Source organism: Neodiprion virginianus, chromosome 4, assembly GCF_021901495.1.
Source record: "Neodiprion virginianus isolate iyNeoVirg1 chromosome 4, iyNeoVirg1.1, whole genome shotgun sequence".
Lineage (NCBI taxonomy): Eukaryota > Metazoa > Arthropoda > Insecta > Hymenoptera > Diprionidae > Neodiprion > Neodiprion virginianus.
Window position 1 is genome coordinate 26,070,284 of NC_060880.1, and position 27,069 is coordinate 26,097,352.

The window sequence follows — 27,069 nt, forward strand, 5'->3', positions numbered from 1 at the left end:
CTGAGCCTTGTTAGATTACATGCAAATCAAATTCATATGCTGGTCTTTGTGGTTGTTCTTGAAATTCGATTTGTCCCAGACCTCCTAGGTATATTCAACTTGTTTCACATGATATCCAAAAAAGTATCTGCGTCTCCTATGTTCTCAACTGCCATGGTGTAAATAGCTACAGTTTATAAAGCTACAGTCAGTTCTTGCACGTCATTTTTTTTTCGGTGAGGAATACATTCCATCAGTAATTGAATATATTGGTATTATTTATAATTGATTTGCCAGAGTATCGTTATTTGCAAATATACATACATATTTGAAACACTTCGCCTTGAAACAGAATGATTAAATAAATTTAGTCTTGAACCATGAAATCTAACCAGTTCTCATAGCATGTAACGTCGTCAACGAATATTTTACTAATCCTTGATCGGGCGCAAGGCAATGGCGCAAAGCAGATTGAAGCTACAGACAAGTTCACAGATCAAAAACAGAAATAAAAACTAGTTCGCCTTGGGTCAATATTAATGAAAGAAAAAATATGAAACCTGTAACTTATATAGCAACGCAAATATATGCTATTATTTGCTTATTCATCATTTCTGATAGTTTGTCAATTTGGACACGAAAGTTGAAATTTGACATGCTAATTTCTGCAGAATTAAGGCTCTCAAGAGTCATCAGGACCGAAAAATCTGATATTATTATTCAATAATTATTTTTCCCTGTGTGATTCAAATCCATTGTTAATTTGATCTGTACAATGCTCCAAATCACTCAAAAACTTTATAACCATGTAGTTATTTCGTTGCTGACTTCTCATTTCAATACTAGTTTTAAAAACGATTTAAAACTAATCAAGTTCTTGATATGCTGTCGAATGCAGTTACCAAATACATACGTGGAACAAAAATTAAAATCATTCACAGAAATGAGCTCGAAAACTGAGAACGATAATAACAATCCCTATAAACTTAATGGAGAGTTCCTGATTTTTCCGCACTTAATGATATAAGTGCTGTTCCCCTATAAATCTACAAGTCAACGACAAATTGTAAAATTTGTTAGATTTCACAGAAAAGTATTTAACACGCTTATAAAATGTCTTTAGAATTTTTTTTGTAAAAATAATCAAGTAAATCATCAATCAATATCAATATGTGCGGCATTCATACCCTAAATCACTCAATAAAATATTGGACATGTTTTAGCAAGAAACTTGGTTTATTACTCTTTGAATTTTATGTTTTTATTAAAGATTATTAAATTTGTTCATTTATACAATAGCTGAATTTATTCCAGCTTAAAGACAACACAAGAGTCTGCAGACAGATCTGAAAACAGAAAGACATTTACACATGTTAACTGATTGACTCATACCCCAGGAAGTACAATGACTCATACTCGATTCTACAAGATGTTATAACTCGTATTTATTATAAAAATAAACCAAAAGAATAGGTATTTCTTACAATTTGTGCAAAACGAAACCCAGTGTTATTTATTTATATACCTGTAGTCAAGGCTGGGATTGGTGAAAAGTGGCGGGGAGATGCGGCCTGTTTTCCAACTTAGTGTAATCTAAATGGAACTCCTTCGCAACCTTTCGCCAATTTTGCGCATCGAAATAGTAATAAGTACCCCGTTCGTATGTTGATGTCTTTTCGACAGGACCCAAACCCGGTGCCTGCGTGATCCATACCTTCTCTTCCATGTGATACCGCCATTCTCGACTATACCTGCGAATATTTTTTATTCGAATATATTCTAGTCGATGAATTTCAGAAGATAAATTTTATTCAAATCAACGTTATTCGTAGAAACACGTTTGATATTATTGTATCTATGAATATTTATCAAAATTACTTAATTATACAATTAAGTAATGTTCGATTCAAAATAATTACAATTCTGCTGCTGCCGCAAGTTGTAACACATCTCCAACGTTCGTGTAAAACATATAAAATAGGAGATCATCTTTATACCGATTTAGTTTAACAGGTGCCAGTTTATCCCTACAAGAGAAGAGAAATTTCATCATTACACAAACATTCTATATTCAGAGGCATAAGCAGTGAAGTAAATATAATCATGAATCTATGAAATATCATACTAAAAATGAATACAATTAAAGATATTGCACGACTGTAACTTTCTAAAGTAACTAATAGAAACTTTGAATAATATGTGATGACAGTATTGGAATTGATCAATTCTTATATACATGCTAAAGTTGAAATATGCATACCTGATAGAGGCATTAATGAGATACTCTGGTGGTACATGGAAATCGATGTCCTGGGGTCGACAGGGTGTTTCCGCCCAAGGTCCACCAAAATTCTGATAAAGGTTTTCGGGTGAGTTAAGATTAAGCCCAAGGGCGGTGAGGTCCTGCCCCAACGCCAATGATACGAGATTCGGATCTGTTTCTGCTGCTCTGATAAACGTCAACAGTCCCACCATCCCGAATTGATCCTTTACCATACTTGCAGGTATGTGCGTGACTTTCCCTAAAAATCAATGTAACGACCTCAAAGCTAAGTTGTTATGAAAAAGACATTCGTCAGGTTTCAATTTATTATCGTTCAACATTTTGAACAAACTTCTGTATAAAGTTTATCATCTATTTTCAGATTTTATTTTAGTTGATTGGGAAAAGGATGACATAAGAGAAAAATTAGTTGCAACTACGTAATGGAATTTACTGGAGAGTTGCTTAATTTGATCACGAAGAAGTCTACAACTTCTGATATTTCATGGCTTACCATCAGGTGATGTTTGAATGCCTCTTTTCGATGCCAGTGACTTTTCAGAGCCAGGAGCTCTATTCACTTGGAGTACATCTTGGCCAATTTCTGGACCAAGTCCCACAACCATTCCCTTGTCTCCAGAAACACTGCCACCAGGTGACGGTCCTTCCCTGCTTTGTGTGCCTGGTAATGCAGGAAAGTCTTCTGAGCTCATAGTAAATTCACTTGCTTCTGACGTTGGCTGCTTTACCATGCCAACTGTAACAGATCGTATTTTATGAGGGGATGAGAAAGCGTTATACAAAATGATGGCCATTGTTAGTGATAAAGTATTGTTAAAAAGTGAGTTGCTAGTAACTTAGGAACTGCTCAAATATACATACATAGACTTTGTTCATTTTTGAAACAACGAAATGAAGTCTGATAATAAAAGGGCTTTGGAGTTGAACTCAGATGTTGTATCTTCCAGGGTATAATGCTTATGATAATCAGTGAAGAAAACAATGAGATCGAGAAAGGAAAAAAGTGAAATTGGAAGTATTGTTGTAAAATATGAAGTTATGGATGATACATGTTTGACGACGTTTGTAACAAATTCACAGATGGTAAGTTCATTTTACATATATTCCAAAGTGGTCGACAGCGTCAAAATGATGTTTTCTGAATAATACATGTGTATATATATGCATATGTATGTATGCATGTATATTTCTTCGTTACATACACATGAAATAAGAAATTGTTGTATTTGTACCCAAAGAAATAGCCTTGATCAAAATAACATCAAAGTTTATAAATCCTGAATTTGAATAATTTTATTAGTGCTGTGATCGCAAATCAAAGAAAATCATTAAGCCAACAAGATAAGCCTTGTATAAAAGAAAAAAAAATTATCAACACGTTTTCAAAGTAAGTCGAAAGTAACAAACATATAGAAAAAACGAGTTCAATTTCAACAAAACACATTTGCTTCTGTGAACTGCGTTCCAATATAGTGTGGCAAAAGAAAAACATCTTCAAAGCTATATGTAATACAAGATCTATGACATGCAACAGACTACAAAGGTTCTAAAGCATAACACCACAACCAAAGTCTGAAAAACATTGACATAGTGATCATATAAATATGTATTCTTCGTAGCGCTGCGTACGGTAACAAGTGAGAGAGTATTTTCAATGTTTGTCGAATGGGAGGATGAAGTTCCCGTTGAGTGACCTTTTTTGTTTAGCTTTCATGCACCATTGGATTCACACACACAGTTTTTGTTAGAAACTTGGAATATCCACCAAAGTTAGTGAGCTTTGCCATTCATTCATGTGATAATGCAATGGAATGAACATTGAATAGCCATTGATCTATGAATTCATATTACCATGTATCAGTATATCGATTTCACGTGTTTCTTTTTTTACATATATGTAATTAGGAGTGTGAGGAGATAGTGCTGGATAACTGTGTGTTCTAAGGTCTTCGCAAACAAATCAAAAATAATATAAATAAGTACTGCTCCCATCATTAATGATTTACCTTGGTGGCAAAATATACTCAAACTATGAAAGCCGTATAATTTTGCGCTATACATTTTTTCCTCTCATCGATTACACTAAGTGTGACTACCTCACAATTGGTACTTGGTGCAACCATACAATTCATTCTTAAACACTGGTATTGGATGACGAGCAGTGTTCGTATACTCAATTTGTTCAGTTGTAAGAATATTGAGGATTAAATAATCTATATATCAGGTCAAATATAAATCGTATTCGTGAATATCAAAAATGCATTGAATTTCGCAAGAACAAGCATTCTTTAAATTCTACAGAAAAAGCATCCATTTTCGTAACAAATTCTGTATAGATGTAGAAAAGTATTCATCATTTCGTGGTAACAAAAAATATTTCAAGGTTACTACATTAAGCATCGAAGGAAATAAATTTAATAAGAATTATGCTTGAAGAAATGAAAAATCACTCATCAGTTAGTATTGTTTTCAACATGCGTAATAAGAAATCAATAACAATTTTGTGCAGCAAAATAATTTTCGTTTAAAAAATAGAAAAAAACATTCAAATTATATAAATTATACATATAAATACGCTCTAAGTCTGTTCGTCCAGCATGGATGGGATCGATGAGACTTGTACTAAAATTAATATTGCATTAAGTCCTCTTTTGCAAGTTTACAATTTGGGTAAGGATCCAAATTAGTAAGTAGAGTGCAAACAGCAAATAATAACATTAAGAAACGCAAAATGAGAAGAAAAAAAAGTTCACGTCTCTCGTCGTAGTCGCATAGGACTAACCATAGGGTTGCTTGCCCGGCATAGGACTTGGCTGAGGCATAGAGTCACCCTGGCCTCTGTTCGTCAGTGAGGGGAACTCCGACAGGTCCAGAAGGGGAGGGGTGCTGGTGTCTCCCCCACCCCCACTCCCAAATACAGAGTGGAAATTGTTGATCGCACCTTGAGATCCGTAACTGCGACTTGGATGAATTCCAAAACTGCCCATACTACCCATTGGGTTTGAGTTCCTGCAAGAATCGATCGAATTACTACTATCTGCTCACATTTACATGCTTCATGAATCTCTTAGTTACCGTTACAAATAAACCTTTATCAGAAATTGTTTCTAATCATTTTAAATCATCGGTTATATATATATATATGCATTAATTTCCTGCCGAATAACAAAATCTTAACTAACAAAGAGTTGCATGTGGTTACGATATTCAATGATTTGAAAAAACATAATAACTGACTTCTTTTGCATAAAATTTACACAAATATGTTGAATAGATTGGACTGATTAGATGCGTCCAAGAAAAAAGACCAACAGCATCAAAGGATAAGGTTAAATTATGTAAAGCTAATCAAGCTCATTATTATTATGATTATTATTGGTTTTGTAAGTTGTGTCATATTGCGATTAACTCATCGGAGAGAAAGTCGTGAGAAATTGAATGTAAAAAAAAAACTAACAAAAAATATTTAATTAAAGAATATAATAATAAGCGCTGAAAGTGTGATGTAGATCTCAAATATGCTTGCTTGTGCGAAAAAAAATATTTTGGGAACAACAAATGTTGTAAGTAAAATATAAATTTACCTTACCCTTCGATATAAAGCATATAACTGCCTGAACACTAGATCAAACATGATGAAAATCTCTACTTAGAATCCAGTCAAATCAAATCAAGTCATGTATTATTTTACCAAAGAAATTTCTATTATTCTCGCTTCATTTCGATTAATGACACAAAGACTATTTGCTAGGATATGAAGGGTCTCTGACAGTTAATACGGTTACTATTATTTGGCAGTTGTTTTTTTAGATTTATTCATTTCTTTCAACTTCTTTCATTCTTCTTTTAAAATCGGAAATTGAGAAGAATGGTCAAAGTGAAACTCGGGTGATATGTTTAAAGAATTGTTGTTATGACGGCAAATTATTGTTCTTTTAAATATCTCTATTTTAGGTGCGTTCTGAGTGGTGAAGAGCAGTGATCTCATTAAAGCCAAAGCATGCACAAAATTAGTATCTGGCTTGCCTTGAGTAAATACAATTGAAGGGCCAAGGGCGAAAATCACTTTAGTTTCACTTGGACTGATTTTGAGAAGAATGAAATCTTATATTTACTTCCTCGTAAAATTAGGTTTAAAAGCAATTCTTCTGACTAGTTTTTCTTGGACTAATGCTGGTTTTCCCATTCAACAGTGGTATTTTCTGAAAATAGTCTCCAATGCCACAGCGATGGTGCTGCTAACTCATTTCCGATATAAAAAAAATGGTCTAAGGTGGTTTTTCCCCTGACCCCCTCAATTGATTTTAAGATTTTTCGTTTTAGTATGGTTGAACTCATCGTACATACTTTCGCATATTCAAGTTTGATCAAGATAATTTTTTACTAATTATATAAGATAATTATGAGTCGAGGTAAAGTAACTTCATAAATGCATAAAGATCAAACAACTAACATATGATTGTACTCCAAGTTCAAATTTTGGTTCGTTAGTTAAGGAACTCTAGGATGTGTGGTGGCGACTTTGTCAAATTATCCATTTCTTATGAGTCTTGCACTAATTATAAGTCAATAACAATACAAAGCTATGGGTACTGCAATACTCTATTATAAATTGATTATAAATCATTTTTAAATTGACTTGAATTTTACTGTAAAGTATCAAGTGAGATGTCTAATGAAAGCGTTGATATTTATACTATTTGTAGTTAGACCCGATACATATTTGAAAGAAGTTTGGTCTTGTTTGCTTCAGTAAGCAAAGTACCCACAGATTAAAAATATTGCAAAGGTGAATATCATAAGATTAACAAAAGAACAATACTTCGTAACATAAAAAATTGTTTTTGTCAGAGAGCAGCTGCAAAATGAGTATATACTCTATTTTATTCAAACCCTTGTTTACAGATTTTTGCCTTTGTGACGATTCTAAACGTATCCGATAGCGATTCTTAAACGTTTTTCATAATATTAATGAAATGTTAATGTTACGAACTTCAACTGCGTTATGTTATATTAAACTCAAACTCTATTATTCCTTATTTTATTTACTCTCGATAAAAAAAAATATCAAGCAATATGCTGAGCAAGTTATTGACAGTATTAACAGTAGCTAACTTTGGAGCTCAAGGAATCCTGGAATGCTAATTTTCATAGAGAATTATTTATGGCACGAATAATAAAGTATATCGATAAAGTTTGTATCACTTCTGATGCAGTGAGTTTATGAAAATTGAGAGCGAATGGAACAATTGAATAATACCTGGCTAGACTATGGGAAATTAACCGCACTTTGGAGTAGTTTCATGGAATTTCAGTCAAAACATGTTTCATTGTATTGATATTTATAGCTTTTATAAGATAGAACAAGTTTTAATAAGTTTTTTCACATGTTTCAGACAAGACGTTGAATGCTACATAAATTCAAAATTCAGATTATTTAACACGATTAGCTGTTGACTCATTTGAATTAATGAAAACTATGCACGCCTTTCTGTTGAATGAAAATACTCATTTTATTGTACATTTTTACCAACTGAGGCAAACGCCACTGGGGAATGGTTTTTCGACGCTGTAACCTGTTCCAAACTGTAAGTGTTTTTTCACTAAATGCCCGGACTATGGATAGAAACTTAAATGGAAGTTAGATTCGTGGACTGACCCAATAGCAGGCATGGCACGTCTGTCAGGGAAAACTCTCTGCCCAAAGAGCCCTCTGCTCCCCATAGGTGAGAGTTGTTGTTGTTGGGTAGGATGCGCGGCAGGTTGTGCGCCTCCGGTTCCACCTGGGTAGACGTTGGCCCCGACAGCGGTTGAGTTTGCTGTACTCGATGTACTTGCAGACGACCCTGAGAACATGCCCGAGGTAGGCGTGACATGACCCGGAAGGGTCGACGAGCTTAAGCCCCCCCCACCACCCCCACGCGAGGTAAGGCTTGCGTTCGCTATACTGCGTGGCAGTTGTTCAAAGTTCAGGTTGGCCATAGCCCGATGGCTCCACTATAAAGTACCTGCTGGGGCACACCAACACACTTTTCTTTAAGTCACAATTCTATCTTCTTGTTTTATACAATGGCAATGACAGCACTATAATCCTATACTAGTTTTGGCATTGAGCCTGTGGATAATACCACCCCGTTGACTGACTCACTCGTTCCTACGTGTGCTGAGTGTAACAAATATATATCACGACGCCAATGCCGTCGAGAAATATAAACAAAATTTCATTTCCTGTTGATTCTCACATCGGTTCAAATATTTCCTCGCATATAATGTACTGTATATGGTATGCAGTTATTCAATTTTTCAGCATTTGGAGCAGTATGTATGTATTTATGATGATTGTATACATTTAAATGTCTATTACTTGAACTTTAACACAAGGTTGAAGTTAGAGTAACATTAACATAATGAAACATCGAACGAAACATCATTATCTTGCAATTTTAGAACGAGTTTGAAGGAGTAGAATTTGTAAAATATGTGTATATTCTACTTCGTTACAGTTGACTTAATTTTGAACAATCCTCAAGATGAAAAATAAGGGCTTTTCCAAAAATTCCATTGTGTCATTAACACTACAAGTTTAAAACTTATCATTTCAGGAAAGTACAAGACAAAACTAATGAATTTCAATTTTGCAACGTTAATGTAATAAATACATAGGAAAAATTTTGAAATCACAATAATTGAAGGTATATGGATTACAAGAGCAATGAGCAGAAAACGTATTATTTGACACGAAACCTTCAATACATAAAGTGAGTTAACGCTGCCACGTTAAACCTCGTAAGAGCAATGAAACTTAATATGTATTAACTGAATACGATTTTAAAGATTGCCTATAAGTTTAAATATGTTGATTATCGTTGTTACGTATCAATTATTCTCATTATTCTCGTTCAGAATACAAATACTAAATGTTCTCGCTCATTCTAGTTTTCGATTTCGCATTTTGTTTTATAACTAAGAAAATTCAGTGGAGATCAAACATTTTGAAGCTCGACTCTCATTGAAAATACATGCAATACCAAAGAAAATTTGGTGTCGTGAAAAAAATACATCTACAAATATATAAAATTTAAGTGATTTTAATGGAAATCAAAAATCAAAAAGTGAAGCTTTTACATACTTGCATTTGGAACATGTTCAGTTTTTGTTCTTTTTCTTTTTTTTTGCACATTAAAAATGGGTCAGAATGTAAAACAGTTTGGCTTTTATTTAATTAGAATTGTTGAATTTCTGCGATGCTACCTAATTAGAGCACTACCTAAACTGCTTAATAAGAAAGCAAAAAGAAATGCCTAAATTTTACTTTAGAAAGCTTACTGATCGTATCTTCAGGTATTATAATTCAAAAAAAAAAACAATCATATTTTCGACACGCACACCTGTCAGATAGGTACAATAGTGTGACATTATAATGAAATGAATGAAATAACAATATCTTCCAGTAACACGCTGCTGTTATTGTAACGATTGAAAACATTGTAAAAAATTTATTTTCCATGGTAATGTTGTAGTAAAAATATTGAGAATATTTAATATAAGTCTGACGTGTATCATACGCTCTCAACGATAACAGAAAACTATGTAACAGAGCTTTGTGGAATATACCATTTGGTTTTGTAAAATTTTGATACAAACATATGCGATCATCAAAAATTGGTGCCTTAAATGCTTAAATTATACTGCGTAGCATATAGTAGCAAGATGTCCTTTCTAAGTTTATAATCGTCGCAAATTACAAGATAACTCTTGAGTTTACAATCATGTGCGTACATAACCAGCATCGACCTTAGTTTCTCGATAAGAGAAATCCACCATTGGCAGATTCGAAGGATATGTACGCATATTGAGAATGTTTATTTCAGCAAAATGGTTTAATAAAATATTGAGGAATACAAGTTGTGCTGCGCTACCACACTTCCTAGTTGATGTTTTGGACGGACCGTGAAGTGTACCCAAAGCACTTGAAGCGAGCATTAAACCCCTGTGTAAAATTTTTGATTTGTCGTCGAACGATGAAAATAGGACAAAAAAAAAAGTGGTCTGATGAATTTGTAACAGGGAAGAGACAAGGTTGGCTGCAAAGAGATGGCAAAGAAAAAATAAATATTCTGTCCGTGATTGGTATGACGTTACACAGGCCACAGTCAAGTGACAAGCATAAGGAAACAAAGGTTATAATGCAAGCGTTTCGGGAATACGAGGCGTTGTTGGGATATCCATGTATCATTACCTATTTTATAAGTCCCAGCTGTAAATCACTGCAGCGAGTATTGAATTGAAGTCATGATAAACAGAGTAGATGAACGTCAAAAGAAAAAAAAATAATAATAAATAATAAAGGGGAAAAAAAAACACCAAAAAGTCGATGTTGTTGACTTGGAATGAACGTGTTACGTTTAAATAATTTAAACATATACTAGATTCCGCACACGGAGTCCAACTGGCGACTACCACTTTTATCACAAAAGTCACAATTTCACGTACATCTTAAGCGCACCAGTTAACAAATATAGTATTTTCACTACTTATATCGTACAGTTTGTCGAACTTAAACAACACCAGAGAACACAGATATCTGCCATATTAACAAATTTACGAACGCTTTCAAATCAGCAACATAAATATGTCTGTGTATTAAGATAATGCCGATAAAATAACACCACCAGCATGATTTTAATTTAATTTACCATTATTGATTTATATAATGTCGTGTCTAATTGTCTCTTGTTAAGAATTTCCTGAAAAAAATTCGTAGTCTCAGATTTGACCAAACTAACGAAACGCTGCTTGCCACTGCGCACGCATCGATCATATGATCGTCCCACTGTCGGTTGAACGGTCAGCACTGGTGTTCACTTGTACTTTGTAGGCGTTGACTTCTTCCATACACTTTGTACTCGTGTTTTTAGTCTTTACAAAGCTGTTAGCTGGTCCTTCTCATACCCTTTAGCGTCAAATAAATCAAGTCACCATGGCTCTGAGCAATGCGGACGTTCAGAAACAGGTGAGTCTTAAAAAAATCATTTCATCTTCGTAGTTAAAATACGCGATTTCTATTCTTGGTTCGAGAAGAGCTCCGCCTCTTCTCGCGACAGATTTTTCGCCTCGCTTACTCTAAAGTTCACCATAAAGATCTCGGAATCGCCACGACTACACTGTCTTTTCCAAAAAAATACCCAGATGCATGTTACCGAAACATAAGTCGATTTTTAATCCCATACCGATCGATCGTGATCAAGTATCAATTTCTTCCTCATAGCAGACGACTCGACCAGATCAATATATCACATCATATATTCACATATATCTAGATATTGGCGTGCATAATCCTAATTTTAGAATTTTGTGGGCATGAATTGACTGAATTACGATTATATTTCAGATCAAGCATATGATGGCCTTCATAGAGCAGGAGGCCAACGAAAAAGCTGAGGAAATTGACGCTAAGGCGGAGGAAGAATTCAATATCGAAAAGGGTCGTCTGGTCCAGCAACAACGACTTAAAATTATGGAATTTTTTGAAAAGAAGGAGAAGCAGGTCGAGCTTCAGAAAAAAATGTACGCTGAGAAAACATTATTTTCTTTAACATCCAACCTCAATCTTAACATTCCATTTATGCCAGAGGTGTCACATGTCCAACTAGTGCCACACCCACCTTTTTACCAGTCACATTTGAAACCGGGTTGAACTTGTAATTTTCATATCTTATTGATCATTGATAACTTTTAATAATATTTCCAGCATTCATATTTTAAATATTCACTCAACTTTTATTGCCCTGTAATTTAACAAATAGATAACGTTACATAATTGATAACTGAGCAGTTAGGTTAGGTATCTTTTATTTGTTTTGACTTGATTATGTCAACCACAATTGCATTTATGTTTTAACAAAAATATAGCAGCCAAACAAATTACATTCTGCCCTACAGCACTTCTGGGTTTATCCAATTTTTCAAACATGGTTTCTGTAGATTTTATATCCTTGAATACCCGTTAAAAATACAAAAATTTCAAAGGTCATAAGAAACGGTATTTCATGAAGTAATCGCTCTCATAAGCCAGACATTATGAAAACTCTTTAAAAGTTATTTCTGATGGTTTATCAGTACAACTTACAAGTTTATGAAGATACTTTTTTCACATATATTCAATCCTAGGAGAAAATAAAGTTGTATTGATGTAAAGTGAGCATGAATAACTATTATTCACAGCCAATCTTCTAATATGCTCAATCAAGCTCGTCTGAAGGTCCTGAAGGTGCGTGAAGATCATGTTCGCAATGTGCTTGATGAAGCTAGGAAAAGATTAGGTGAAGTGACTCGTGATTCATCTCGCTACGGACAAGTTCTCAAATCGTTGGTCATCCAGAGTCTGTATCAGGTAACTGCTTCTATCTTATTATATTCCCATTATTTCTTCACGCTTTATTAGAATTAAACAATAATATATTTAACAGTTGAAGTATAAAACTGTTGAATGCTCATATGCTTACATCTACATTTTTCATATTTACAGTTAATGGAAGCAAACATCTTGGTTCGAGTTCGCCAAGCTGATGTTGGCCTCACAGAATCGATCATTGATTCCATTCAAGATACGTACAAAGATGTATCCGGCAAAGATACTATCATTAAGGTAGACAAGGATAACTTCTTACCTGCTGACAGCTGTGGAGGAGTTGAGTTGATCGCTGGTAGAGGTATGTAAATGATATATCGGAATTCAGGCACCAAAAAAACATTTCAATAACTTGCAGAATCTTTCTTCAGTTAACAATTTTGTCGGCGTTTAATGATATTCTATTTATAAGAATAACTTTGAACCCTAAGACAAGCACTGTCAAAGAGTAATTTCTTTTCCTATACTAGTAAACACAGTCACAGTTTTGCTGTTTTATACATAGAATAATTAATAAAATTTGATAATTTTAATTTACCCTGGGGTGAAAATCAATACTGTTCTAATTAGCCATGCTAGTTTCGTGTAAAGGCTAAGTAGATAATTTGACAAATTTATGAAATTGTGCATCTTTTTTTTTAAATAAGAAAATGAGTACTGTCTAATGATGGATTTGCATATTATTTCAGGACGCATAAAGATCAGTAACACCTTGGAATCGAGGCTAGAGCTTATTGCTCAGCAATTAGTGCCAGAGGTTCGTTCGGCTCTATTCGGGCGCAATCCCAATCGCAAATTTACCGACTAGGTGCCCATCACTCAGCCCACATCTGTGTCTCTACAAAACATTCCCTTTTTCGCAACTAACAACTATTAAAATGTACAGTATAATATGTGGAATCCGTATATGACAATACTTCCGCTTGAATCAAGAATGTATCACGTTGAAAAAAAATACAAGTTCAGTAGTTTAGTAAACAAACAATATAACGTGCAGCATAATATTATGAATAACCTTTACCCACCCAAACAGTTACATACTGTATCATTGAATCATATTAATTGTTGACTTTCACTTACACGCGGTGGGTATAAATTTATTCTTTCTTTGTCAAGAAATATTCAAAACCGGTGAGTAAATTACAAAGTGTCGTATATGAACGCGTGTATTCGTACTATGAAATAATTAGAAAAAAAGATTTTTTTAACGAAGCATTTAAAATTGCGGTCAACGAGAATTACTAAAATCAATCGAGAAGCAAATATTCATGCTACATATTAGTATACTTACTGTACTGTTGATTAGGCGCAAGATAATTAATAATTGACGATTATTCCCAAAATTTATTAATTTGATTGAGAGTGCAATAAATTCATAGTTACCGGAATGTTTATCTGAAACAATGTTATGTGGTAGCTTTACTTTGGTTGTTGCAACACCTTACCTTATCATTATTCTAAACGTATTCGAGAGTAGAGAGCAGTATTATTGATGATGCACGACGTTGCGCATATTAGGCGATATTTGAACAGGCTCTTATGTTGGCCTCACTTTAGCAATAAAAAATTTTTGAGCAATAAATTAATTATTATAAATTGTAAATCATGAAAAACATTCAAATCGCTACAAATTAAATTCTCTATCGGTATGGTATCGGGTTTGTTGAATTTTTATGTCCTAGCACCTTTGCTCCAAGCAAATTATGTAATTAGATATCGTATTTTATCATTACTGTTATATATTATGTATATATACACATATACACACAGGTATGCGGAGGCATACACATGTTCAGAATATATATATATCGTTAGTGTTTACTGTAAATATGTATGTAATTCGGTGTATTATAAACAGCTAAAGCAATTACCTAAATATATAAATATATATAGATCAAGTATAACTATACTGTCATTCTGGTATTAACTGTGCACTAATACTGCTTATGTTTGAACAAACCAATGTTACAGAATTATCATAATATTTGAGACTCAATTCTCTAGGTATCTTACACACAATAGATGCCCGTGTAAATCAATTATTACAGTTGGAATGGCTTGGCAAATTGTTGTCAATAAATTTCATTTCTGCACAAAAACAATAGTAATGATACCTACTATGGGAAGACCACTATGTGAACAGAAGGAAAGTGAATAAATTGTATTCAGTAAACATTCATTAAATTTTTCTTCTTATTGTAACTCCATTTACCGTTTTAAATCAGTAACATCGAAGACGAGGGATTATTTTCTAATTTGGAATCACAAGTAAATAACGTCTCATCACCGAAGTAATTGAGAAAGTGCCATATGTGATACAGTATTTTTTTTTGTTTTTTTAATCATAAATTGAATATATATAATTACTATTCATAAATACATCAACTACACATAATGATGCCTTGAATTTTGAAATTGAATTTCTCAGAGCTCAGCATGGAGGTACCTGCTTCGTAGAACCAAAAATATTTTTAAAAATTTTTTTGTACACTGTATAGATGTGCGAGCAGAATGTTATCATGAAGTACGTATTCAGATCTATATTCAAATTTAATTCGTTGTGTAGTGATTGACTGTGTTTCACTGCACTAGACTAATTTGTCTTAACGCATAATTATAATTTTGACAAATGTATATACTACGATTCATGGGCAGTGATGTAATAAGTTCAACTTTACAGCCAATGTTCAATTAAGGGGGTATAGGACTCTCAAGTCTTGAATCTTCAACAATTTTCATGATGTCGATATGTTGTGATTTGGGACTTCAAAGAACAACACTTCGATTTAGATACAATCTATGATTTGAAATCATTATACATCCAGCAGTCACCATTGCGCATTAATACGCTATTCGATAGAACCTAAAGCGAATCTGGAATCACTTGACAATCATAAATTCTGATCTACATGCTGGAGAAAAACTACTAGAAACCGCAGCTACATTGCACCACTGGAATTGGTCTAAATTCATGTAGTCTTTTTTCCCTGATACGTAGCAATATTGTTTCAGAAAAAAGTTCCCATCAACTTCATACTTCGACTTTTTAATTATATTTTCTTCGTATAAGGAGCGGTTTTTATTCTTCAAGTAACTTTACCGCTCTTCTAGAGCATAAACTGTATTAAACTAGGCATACAGAATATTTATAAAATACAGTTTGCACTCAGCAAGTTCAACGATTATAAAACTGCCACCTGAGATATACAATTGCATTTAACTTATAATTAGAACTGTGTATTACAGTAATAGAACACATGGCCATTGGCAAGATCTAATGTGACTGTAGGTAACTAATAATTGAGACTAAATTTTTGATTTCACATTTTCAAAGACCCACCAATAATATTTAAACACAAAAGAAAAACCTTATTAGTTATTCTACAACTATAATGTCTCCTGTATGTACCTTGAAGAGATAGAATAGAAAACTGACACCAGAGACAAAGTACTGAAACTGAGCAGTTCAGGATTTCTAAATTATCTCAACCATGCGATCACAGCATAAACTATTTTAGTAAACCAATTTCGGAATGTAACTATTTTTAAAAATAAATGATTGTATTTTTAAATCAGAGGTTTTATCGGCTCAACCTGTTAAGAAAAGTAGAAATACAGGAAACAAAGTGCATTAATTGTCGTAGTATATTGACTAAAAAGATAAATTTATAGTAATGATAATTAAAGACCAGATAAGAATAACGAATTTCCCTCGTACTTGTTAAGAGCCATTGGCTTGTCTAATGTTGTGAAAGTTAATATCGCTGTTACTGCCGATCCGTTCTTTGCACATGAATTATTATCATCCTGTTTATATTATGCTACCATGAAGTCAATGTTTTTGGAAAGTCGTTGTTTGTTTCAATAAAAATTGCTGTACAAGGTCCGTTCTAAAATATTTTTGATACATTATTTGAGATCAGTACACACATACGTATCTTCAAGTATTTAATCATGCTATTTTGTTTCTATTTTTCTTATTCTTACTTCAAGTTCCAGTCAACCATAACAATTCACTGAAATGACTAACAATAAAATTTTCATACATATTAGCATTATTGAGCCTGCAAATCTAAGTACAAACAGAATAGTAAAGCCCGTCGTAGTCTTCTCGTTAATACTTACGAACAACTACGGCATCGAAACCTACATAGTAGATAATGTCACAGAGAGAAAATTATACAATATGCGCCTAACAAAATACCTATTTCAAATTTATATAATTTGTAAATAAAAATAATTAACGAATAGAAGAAAAAAATAAATATATCGAAATCCTTCTAAATAACAAACTATTTATCTATAACAAGCAAATACTGAGTCTTGGCATTATCGAACATACCATTACAGTGAGATTGTGCATGTTCAACCATGCCATAAAAGGACCGCCAACTTTTCGTTGCCCTTCAAATATGAAAAGCTCCTAAAACATAACGGAGAATTCAATACAAGAAAAAACATAGATCTGTATCTGCTGATGCGTTAAATTTACAAAGTATAAATTGTAAGCAAAAATATATAACCATGGAATATACACTAATTCAATACGCATTATGTAAGAGCAATGCAATTTGGAAACTACCTAATTGTAAATGCTAAAATGAAAAAATGGTACTAGTTATAAATAACTTGATCGTAATCAATGACAGACCTATTTTCAATTCAAATTTTTAGAAAAATAATTTACTTCAGAATAGCACAAAAGACCAAAAGGGTATATTTTTCACACTGACTTTGATAAATAATATTTCATTGTGGATAGGTAGATATACTCGCAGCTTTTCACGAAGTTTTACGAGTTGAGTGCTTCATCTTAAATCCATTGCATTATCAATGGCCATTTGTGCTATATCATTACTATACAAATACTTCTAGTCCTAAAATATGTAAGGACTTATTGTCGGCGTAACAACATGTATGTGAACAAATCACAGATAATTAACATTTTACTTCAAGCCCATCAGATATTCGGCTACACCAAGGTAGTACACAGTTTGTGCAATACCAAATAGCGGTGCTATTACTATCATCCTGCAAGCACCTCCTTTAAAAAATGCTGTTGGACCTTCCTGCATCAATGTTTTTCTATAAATACAATACAGCTATTAGTGTCAGCAATGATTCATCATCGTCATTCGGATCATCCAACATTTGGTTTCATCAATTTATAAAGGTACAAAACTGAAATAAATATCATTCGAAACGAACTCACTTTATACAGTCCAAAACACCATTGTACGTTGGATCGCCAGGCGCTTTCTTAATGGCTTGTAGTCGTGTCTTTACGACGTCAAATGGATTTACCGAAAGTGCAGCAACTGAACCTGCCACGCAACCCGAAAGGAATGAGCACCAGAATACAGCTGAAAAGACAAATCAGTATTACACAGAGAACGGTATTGGGCATAGTTAGACTGAATTACAAATACAATTCCACACAAGAATGCATCAATTTTACTCAAATTTTATTATATTATTCTTGCTTTCAAATCTTGTATACTGAAAAATCATGTAATATTACTTACAAGAGCCATCTTCGCGTTTAGGTCCTAGATTATTCAAACGAGCGAAAAGAGGAAAATATATAACAGAAAAGGTAACATCTCTCAGGGCCGTTGCCCCTGTGCCTTGGTATAGACCAAGAATACCCCTCTGCTTAAACAGGTCTTTACTCAACGACCATGCCGATATTTTTGGTGCTTCCTGTCCACCTTGAATGCAAAGAAAAAATTCCCAAATCTATAAAGCAATGATACTTTCAAATTATCGTTACAGATGACGCAAAAAAATATGTAAACTTGCATAAACGCGATTTTTATACTCACTAGCCTTAGCCGCAGCAGCAACTCTGCCTGCGTCTTGCATTTGAATTTTCAGTAATTCCATGGGGGTTGTAACTATTATTTGACAAGCTCCAGCACCTCCTCCAGCCAGCATTTCTCGCTCCAACGGTAAAGGCAACCTATAATAATGTTATTCTGTTACGTTTTATTTAATTTTTCAAAAATGGATGCTCTTTTTGCTCTTTTATAGTTACTTTAAAAATAGAACACTAATTTATAAAATTGGATTATAAGTATGATTTTTAAAAGATGTCTAAGCAAGAATTGACATATGACGTAGTTCATACAGTATAATATTATGTTTCGAGATGTATGAAATCTTCTGATACCTAAAGTGCTACAAGTACACAAGTCGGATTGAATTGAAGTCAATTTTGAAGATTCGCAATGTCTGTCACTTGCATTAACAATGAGTAAACAGTGCCTGTGATTAAAATTAACTTCATACCCAGGGCCGGGAGACAGTTGATGCCTAAATACATCGTTTACTGTCAATTTAATAGCTTTCTCTGGTGTGATCAAGAGAATGTTGACTCCCGATCCTTTGTACATACCAAAATAACCTTCAGCTCTGTATGTTTTCTTGAAGCAGTCAAACCTGCAAACGAAGAGAGCAAGTTATTTGGTGTTAAAATAAGAATCATGGCGAAAATAAAGGCATCAGAACTTGCAGGCCAGTGACAGGCCATTACACATAGAATAATATGCAGTGAATTTCTTACATCGATTTGTACATTTTCTCGCCATTGGGTCCAGCCACTTGATTCTGTAATCGTGTCTTGACCAAATCCAGTGGAAACACCACGGACACACCGATAATACCTGCGATACCGCCATTTACAATTTTTGGTACCAACCTGTAAGGATATTAAAATTTGTATCAGAAATCACTGTTCTACATTAATAGTTCAACTCAATAAAAATTGTAACGCGGATGCACAATTCACATAAGTATGGGTTGACTGTAAATCAAATCGAAAAGCCAGTGTAAATAGTTATAAAATATCTATTTTAACATTTGAAAATTCATGTTAGTATGAAGCAAGAATAATTCTATTACTATATGTACCCGAAATTACATTTATATATATTTAATCTAATTATTAAATACTTGTCAATGATCAGTACAAGAATGATCGACGTTTAAACGAACTGAACAACTGTGGGCACGTGGTCAGCAAAGTTCATCGCTCTCGCATTCCTTACACATAATAATAAAGTATAAAAATAACGAAGACGATCCTACACTGCTCATAATACGATCTGATAACAATTCAAATCGTAATGAAATACGCTCCAACCCGAGATTACGTTACGTATTAATTATTTATACCCGATATTCGTGCAGTAGAGAATTTTGGCACCAGTAAAATGTGGTTCGGCCAACATAAAATCTCCCGACTGCAGCTGGTCTGAAAATAAACTTACATGACGTGAAAAATGTTGAAAAATCTTTTTTTATCTGAAATTCGACCAACGGATGACACAGTTTCGAAAGTAATGCATGCGAGAGAAGCGTAACATGATTAGGCCTCCTATTTTCTTATTTCATGTACAAAATCGTTTCTTTTCCAAGTTTAATATGGGGATAATTCAGATTATTTAAGTAATTTTAGTTATTTCAGATAATTCGGATCATTCATCCAATCTCGAAAAGGTATACTTGAAGAACAAATTATTTCATAAATGATATAAGAAAATAGAAAGTTTAATCATTTTAAAAAAGTTTGTGTTTCATTGAGGAGAGAAGTTACACCGTATTACGTATTTACTTTGAAAAAAAAAATTGCATAAAAGGATATTACTCTTACTACAAATAAGGCGTAAAAATCGTATTTTTCGCGGTACTTTTCACCCGCTTCCAAAATAATTCATTTACTGGGAGTACTATCAGATAATGAAAAGTAAAAATAAAACCAACCGTTACAAAGTTGAACTCGTTCTTTTCTTTTTATGCAAATTGCATTATCAATTATACATGATACGCATTACGTGGTAAAAGCCAGTCCCTAACCTACCCCGAATATACACATGTCTACACGTATTTCAGTGACCGCCTATAAAATTGTTTACAGTGTTTCTATACATGCGTATAAGTATAAGTGTGTCATTGATAAAAATTTGATGTAACGTCATTGCAATAAAGCGTCAAATTTCATCCGTATAACTGTACTGTAATCGTATAATTCTTACTAGTTAAATATTTAACTTCACTATACAATGTATATACCTATATATATATATATATTATCGCAATAAATCTTGCGTCTATTATAAAACAATATATCGGCTAGTTTATATGCATTTTCGATCTTTCGTATAATAATCGTAGGTAGGTAGCCTCTGCAGGAGTTGCTTTCTCAGCTTTTGAAAACGATAAGAAACAGAGTTAAAAATAGCGTTGAAAAAATCAAACACGAAGTCCAGCTCACCTGATCTAGCGATACGTAGTTTCACGAGACAAATTTAACGTCGGTCGTAATGAATTTACAATTGAGTAAATTAGCTTTTATTAGAGAGTAAAGATAATAGGTAAGTTATACGTATGTGTATATGTGTATGTATTTTTGTATAACGTGCTAAAGGCGACCACAACACAGATTTTGATAAGAATCTCTTACAAGTGTCTTACGGCAGTCAATCAAAATCTAACTTTGATATACAAGTGAAAGGTTATACATATGATAGTCATCAATTTAGAATCACTTTTATGATACTTTTGTATTACACGAGTAGATGAATACGATTCACAGTACTGCAGATTTTATTGAATCACATTCTTGAAATATTGCAATTGTTGAATTAGCATAATTTTTCGTCACTTCAAACATTTTCAATACAGATCGTTCTTATTCGTGCGACTTTTGACGTTTCTTCAATACTGTAATAGATGTAATCGATAAAAATACATAACTCATTGGCAAAGATCTATGAAGTACCACACAAAATGTAAAATATATAAAGACAGAAAAGAATCCTTACGCAAGTACATAATGATTAATGAAAGTATAAGTTCGGTTTACTTGCCTTACTTGATTCGCCAGTGGAACAGCCCTGAAAGAAAAATTCACCTCGTTAACAGAAGTATGATTTTATTTAAATTGATTTAAATTATTTTTATTTAAATTGATCATTGGTTGAATTTCTTATGCAATACTCATCAGTCGTAAATTTGTGGCCTCGGATGTTCCAATCTTTTTTAAAAATTCTTCTGTGGCAGGATTCAGCTATAAACGCAAGGCCATAACAACCGGTGTTGGCTGATTATTTTCCATCAAAACGTCGCCATTTACATGTGATTAACCGTGTGTTTTCACAATACAAAATACTCATGTTATACCCGCATTATGTAATTTTCGATTACAGATGGGAACAAGCAAAAACCGCGTGGTATAGATACTTGCGTAATATATCATAATTGTGAGCACAGAATGTACACAAAATGAAGGATGAACAATTTAGGATCTAAAATATGACGGTGCGGTTTGAAAAAATAGAATATTATGAGGCCCGCTTTATTGTTCGGATAATAATAAATACGTGTATATAATAAGACCGATGAGCGATTATATAATATTGCAGTACCCACTTACAATATTTCGCTAACAAACCATTTTTTTATTTGTCCATTTAATTTTCCCCGCGACATATGGCGCCGCTTAATATAAGTACATACGCGCTAATTCCGATTGACGCAGGACAAACAGAGGCCAAAAGTGCGATAAAACGTCATAACTACTAATTCACCGTGTATATAAGTTTGACGCGTTTATAAGGTACACGTAAATACGTAATAACAAACGCTAGCATGCTAGGGAACAAATAATCTGACGATTAAGTACCAGAGGATGTAGGATTCGAGGAGAAGCGCTTTAACCCTTTGAGTCATAGTGGTAAGTATTCTTACCACCTATTTTATATCCATTTCTTGTATATTTCGGGAACTTTTCAACATATTTCTTCACGGTTTTTTACTGTTTCTGATAGTATACTAATAGGTTTTCAATAGTTGAGAGTAATTATTGCGATGTAATGTAAATTATCATTGTTATAAACAAATTGATTGAACAAAACCGTGAACATTGAAGGAATAATTCATTTCCGAGAAAGTTACCGCTCTACACATGTAAATTTTTTACATAAATTATAAGTTTTTGGGATCGCTGATTACGAATTCGAAATTTGATTTTGATAATTCAGTACAGCGAATCCAATCAGCGACTCCGAAAACCCCTGCAACGAGTTTTTTAATCATATTCGATCAAATTTGAAATTATCGTCTACCACATTGGATCCGCTATCTGGAATTATTTAAATTTCATTTCAGATTTGTAATTAGTTACCCCGAAACCACCGCATGATGTTGTGAACGGATTTGATTAAATTTAAAAAAATTTTGTCCACCATATTAGATCCGCCATCTCGATTTTTTTAAATCTGATTTCAGATTCGTAATCAGCAACCCCAAACACCGTAGAATACTCTCTTGTTATAAAAGTTGGCTGAGCACAATAATGTGTGACTTCAAACGGTTAATCTGCATGGATAGCTCGAGATATTCGCAGATATCTGCCCTGTAGCTGTTATTACCTCATTAATTGTCCATTCAATCAAAAAGAAATTGAAAATTAAAGCACTTAACTCGCGTCTGAGTGAACTTATGATGTTTTTTATATACATATATATATGATATATAATATCAGACGTTCGACAGTAATTGCAGCAATTATCCGATTAGCATCATCGCGGATGGACAATTGATAAAGCAAGTATTTTTACTGTCTTATCTACATACGTATATTATCGATAAACGAAATCTATAAATATAATCTAGTATATTGTACTCACAGTAATTCTTTCGGTTTTGACGAAGGTCCCATGGAGGCCATGGATGTAACGATCTGATTGACCCGACTGCAATAAAGACAAATAATTGACTTGAGCACAAATAAGGAAACGCTGCAAGTGTTACACGAGCTTATTGGATTACGGCGATGCTCCACTTATCACGTAATAGAATCATTCGAGACGGAGATGGTTGTTTCAAGAAAAAAACAAAAAAAAACAAATAATCGAAATCAGTTTTTCACAAATCGCATCGTTATTTTTCTGAGAATGGAGTTAACGTCACGATGCATTTGTTTTAGGAAAAATCTTACTTTTGGACTGTTTGAAATTCAGTATTCCGTAAACGAGGTGAAGCATATCTTATATTTGCATTTTCCAATCTCGTATACTATTGGTATATATACCGTATATATATATTAATTTCGTTATTCTAAATATGAAAAATACGGAGATCTTTTAAAACATGTTTCGTTACGAACTTCAACCTGATAAATCCGAGTGTTAGGCCTACTGACAATGAGGAAATATTCGTTAAGTGAAGCAAAGGAGGATTGTAAAGGGCGATTGACGCGGAGGAGTTTGATAAGTTTGAAGATTCTTTTGGGAGTTATCGATCCAAGGTTTAAGGTTGGTGGTGGTTGACACCACAGTTGACTCCGTGCCAAAGCGAGACCCGCCTGCTCCACTTTACCTTTTCCTGAATCGCAAATAGGCCAATTGAAGCAAATTACATAACATAGTTGGACGCTTGCTCGATGTATTCGCGTATTATAAGGTCAGCGAAACATTATATATCCGTTCTACAAAAATTGCGACCAACAGCTCACTTATCGAAGCGAAAAAAGTGGCTACGAAACATTATAAATATACCTATATTATGGTAATCAGTGAAAATGGACAGAAAAATAAAACTCGTATGATCTACGGCAGATTTCCGGACCCAACGTACTGTTAGTAACCTTGGCAGTGAATTAGAACGCCCAACAGAGCCTTTTCTATAATTATCTTTGTCAAGATCAGTATACCGGTAGTCTAAAGAGATAGTACGGAAGTCAGCTCATGAGCCGGTGATAAACGCGACAACAATCCGAGGCAAAAAGGAATTCCTCTCTTATGTATTCGCGCTTCTGTACATTGTCCTACTGAACAACGTCCTTGGCAGGCCTGCTTTACCTATTAATAAATATACCTGTGGGTATATAACCTGCGATCGCGTCCCTCAGGGTTTCTTGATTTCTGTCATACGTTGTACGAAGTGAGAAGCGTTTGCTGGCAAAAGATTGTTATGCTCAAATTTTTCCCTCGACTTCTTTAATAGTCACAAAAACCTTTCAATTCTAATCGATGATATAGGTGAGAGTTGACTTTCTTCATTCGTCGTAACGATACGTTATTGCTTATGTACAGATAAATTTACGTGCGAATTTACCAATTTCCAGCACGGATTATTAACCCTACAAATTCATGACTATTCGGCTTTTGTTAATCAAAAAACGGGTTCTATGCTGACAAACAGACTTTCTCATAGGTGGTTTTCTTCTTTTTTTCATGAGGAAGAGAATGGTTTGCAAGAAATCTCATTTTATTTACATTCAGTTGATGAAAAACGGATTTGAAAAGTGAAAACCGTGTAGCGATAAAGCTCAACAATCGGAAAAGAATAGAAACGGAACGATTAGCAGAATTATGAATCCCATTTCTTTAAGTTTCCGAATTAAGCATGAGTTATCCCAATGCGACACTTCGTTTCAATCTGTTTATTCGTTTCTATTCGATTTTATCTGTTCTTTCCTATCCCGTCATATTCGCGACAATGCCGCCTCTAATAGCTTATTCGTTTCAATTATTTATTTAGAATAAGGGATGGCAATTATCAATCAGATTCAATTCTTTCTATCCGAATCAATTCTTTTCAAAGAATACGAAACATCCGTTTGGATAAAGAAATCGGAATAGATCGTATTGAAATTCTCAATCCCTTTCTATTCTTTTCCGATTGTTGGGAGGCGCTGAGCGTAGTTCAAAGTTTGCGTGCGGAGCTTTCGGACCACAGTCATGAGTTGTAGGATTAATAATGCGATTTTGGATTGGCTCATATAAATGTTTGAGTGAAAACTGTTTCTAAGATAATATATCATGTTTCATGATTTCAAGCTAACGATATTAAGACAGTCATATACGTCATTAAAATAATTGTGACCGATCATTTTCATTACCAATAATGATGAAAGCATACGTTCATCATTAGCAAAGGAGCGGGAAAAAATATTTTGTAGAGATTATATGGTTATGATATAACAATGTTAAGGATATTCAGTGCATCTATTCTATCTAATTAATCTTGCACAATCGAATACTAGAAACGTTGAAATAGTTTGAAGAGAGAATATTCAGTGGTGGCAACGACATCACGCACGCGTGTATATTATTATCTCAAATATTGAGTCACTTTGCGCCTAATTTTTGTCACTTAAATATATGTTCGCTTGTTTTCAATTTTTCGCTGCATGTGAATATGAGTAAATGTGTTTGTACATATGATAAGCCGAATCGAATTATATATGTATTTAATCGGCAGACAAGAATTAATTACAAAAGTAGAACAGTCAGATTTTGCAACTTATTTTCAAACACAAATTCGTTGATAGGTACGTTCGGTATTTTTTACAAAATTCCTTTCCAGACTTTAAAACATCGAAGCTGTCAGATCCGCTGTTCTGTACGAGCAGGTCAATAATTACCCCCAATCATAGTACGTCACAATTGACCATCGTTGTCATCGCTATCCAAATTTTATGAATACGATTAGAAGAATCATACAAGCATATTTACGTGGCTGGGTAAGCCAACGAGTCAATGCAGGTCTATAATAATTTATAATGTATAGTGCATACACATATGTACACGTTAAAAATCGTTTTTACTCACACTTGTACGTAGTACACTGGTAAATCTACAGAGTCCCAAATATCTGTTTGTGGGATTCGAAATACTCAATCCGGTGGTAAATGAGCCGTGGGGTGGCCTGCCGCACTGTATTAATTACCACAATTCCTCGTCTATTAATGACGAATTAAAATTGAAATTCGGTTCTTGAGGGCACACTGAATACACTTGACCACTCACTCGCCTCACCCGCGTGCACCGAGAAACCACGAGAAACTGTAGGAAAGTGTCGTGTCGACGCGAACCGGCGACGGACGTTCGGAGAAAAGGAGACGGACAACTCGGTTCCAGTAGCGAGACAAATTCGGAGCGCGGCTACGCACTGCCGGTATTACAGTGAGCAAAATATCGTCGTGAAAATTTGAAAATAATAACGCTCTTCGCATCTTTTTAGCGATTGAAAACCCCTTGATTGATCAACTGTCATTCTGAATTGGACAGTTTCAAATTTCGAACGCAATTCAAATTCTTTCGATCCTGACAAACTTTGATATCGTTCCAATTTTTCTACTCATCGTCGTTTCATCGTTGAATGATTGATGATTGGAATCGGGTGCATGAAATCATTTTCCAGCTTTCGATACTTTTCAGCTATCCACTATTTTTCCGATGCTCACCTCTCTGATCAACTGACCAACAACTGACTTTTCAATCATTTCAAACTACACAATCCTTCTATAATCTACTCATACGAAGATCGTAACGCCATCAATTGGATAGCGCAGGAATTATACATCACTGTGCAGAGAGAAACCTAC

At 34.0% G+C, this 27,069-nt stretch overlaps 3 protein-coding genes across 5 annotated transcripts; 1 reads left to right on the forward strand and 2 right to left on the reverse strand.

The window, feature by feature from the left end:
- Positions 1-1,196: 1,196 nt before the first annotated feature.
- LOC124303114 (CCR4-NOT transcription complex subunit 2-like) lies at positions 1,197-10,862 on the reverse strand. 3 transcript variants are annotated; one of them, XM_046759933.1, is made up of 8 exons: positions 10,503-10,862; positions 7,923-8,271; positions 5,046-5,272; positions 2,757-2,999; positions 2,240-2,501; positions 1,899-2,006; positions 1,505-1,730; positions 1,197-1,325 (listed from the first exon to the last, which is right to left on the reverse strand). In XM_046759933.1, the coding sequence occupies exons 2-7, from the start codon at positions 8,243-8,245 to the stop codon at positions 1,511-1,513; spliced, it is 1,383 nt and encodes a 460-aa protein (XP_046615889.1). In that variant the 5' UTR covers positions 8,246-8,271; positions 10,503-10,862; the 3' UTR covers positions 1,197-1,325; positions 1,505-1,510. The 3 variants fall into 3 exon arrangements, with proteins under 3 accessions (XP_046615889.1, XP_046615888.1, XP_046615890.1); XM_046759932.1 differs by having other exon boundaries at positions 7,923-8,274; XM_046759934.1 differs by having other exon boundaries at positions 7,923-8,426.
- Positions 10,863-11,080: 218 nt separating this feature from the next.
- Positions 11,081-13,659, forward strand: LOC124303125 (V-type proton ATPase subunit E). Its single transcript, XM_046759970.1, has 5 exons — positions 11,081-11,276; positions 11,655-11,830; positions 12,488-12,656; positions 12,792-12,975; positions 13,364-13,659. Exons 1-5 carry the CDS (start codon positions 11,244-11,246, stop codon positions 13,480-13,482), a joined length of 681 nt encoding a protein of 226 aa, XP_046615926.1. The 5' UTR covers positions 11,081-11,243; the 3' UTR covers positions 13,483-13,659.
- LOC124303122 (mitochondrial glutamate carrier 1-like) lies at positions 13,543-26,581 on the reverse strand. The gene is made up of 9 exons (XM_046759963.1): positions 26,294-26,581; positions 23,366-23,431; positions 21,545-21,571; positions 19,240-19,374; positions 18,966-19,115; positions 18,500-18,636; positions 18,200-18,385; positions 17,887-18,037; positions 13,543-17,759 (listed from the first exon to the last, which is right to left on the reverse strand). Exons 2-9 carry the CDS (start codon positions 23,404-23,406, stop codon positions 17,621-17,623), a joined length of 966 nt encoding a protein of 321 aa, XP_046615919.1. The 5' UTR covers positions 23,407-23,431; positions 26,294-26,581; the 3' UTR covers positions 13,543-17,620.
- Positions 26,582-27,069: the final 488 nt, after the last annotated feature.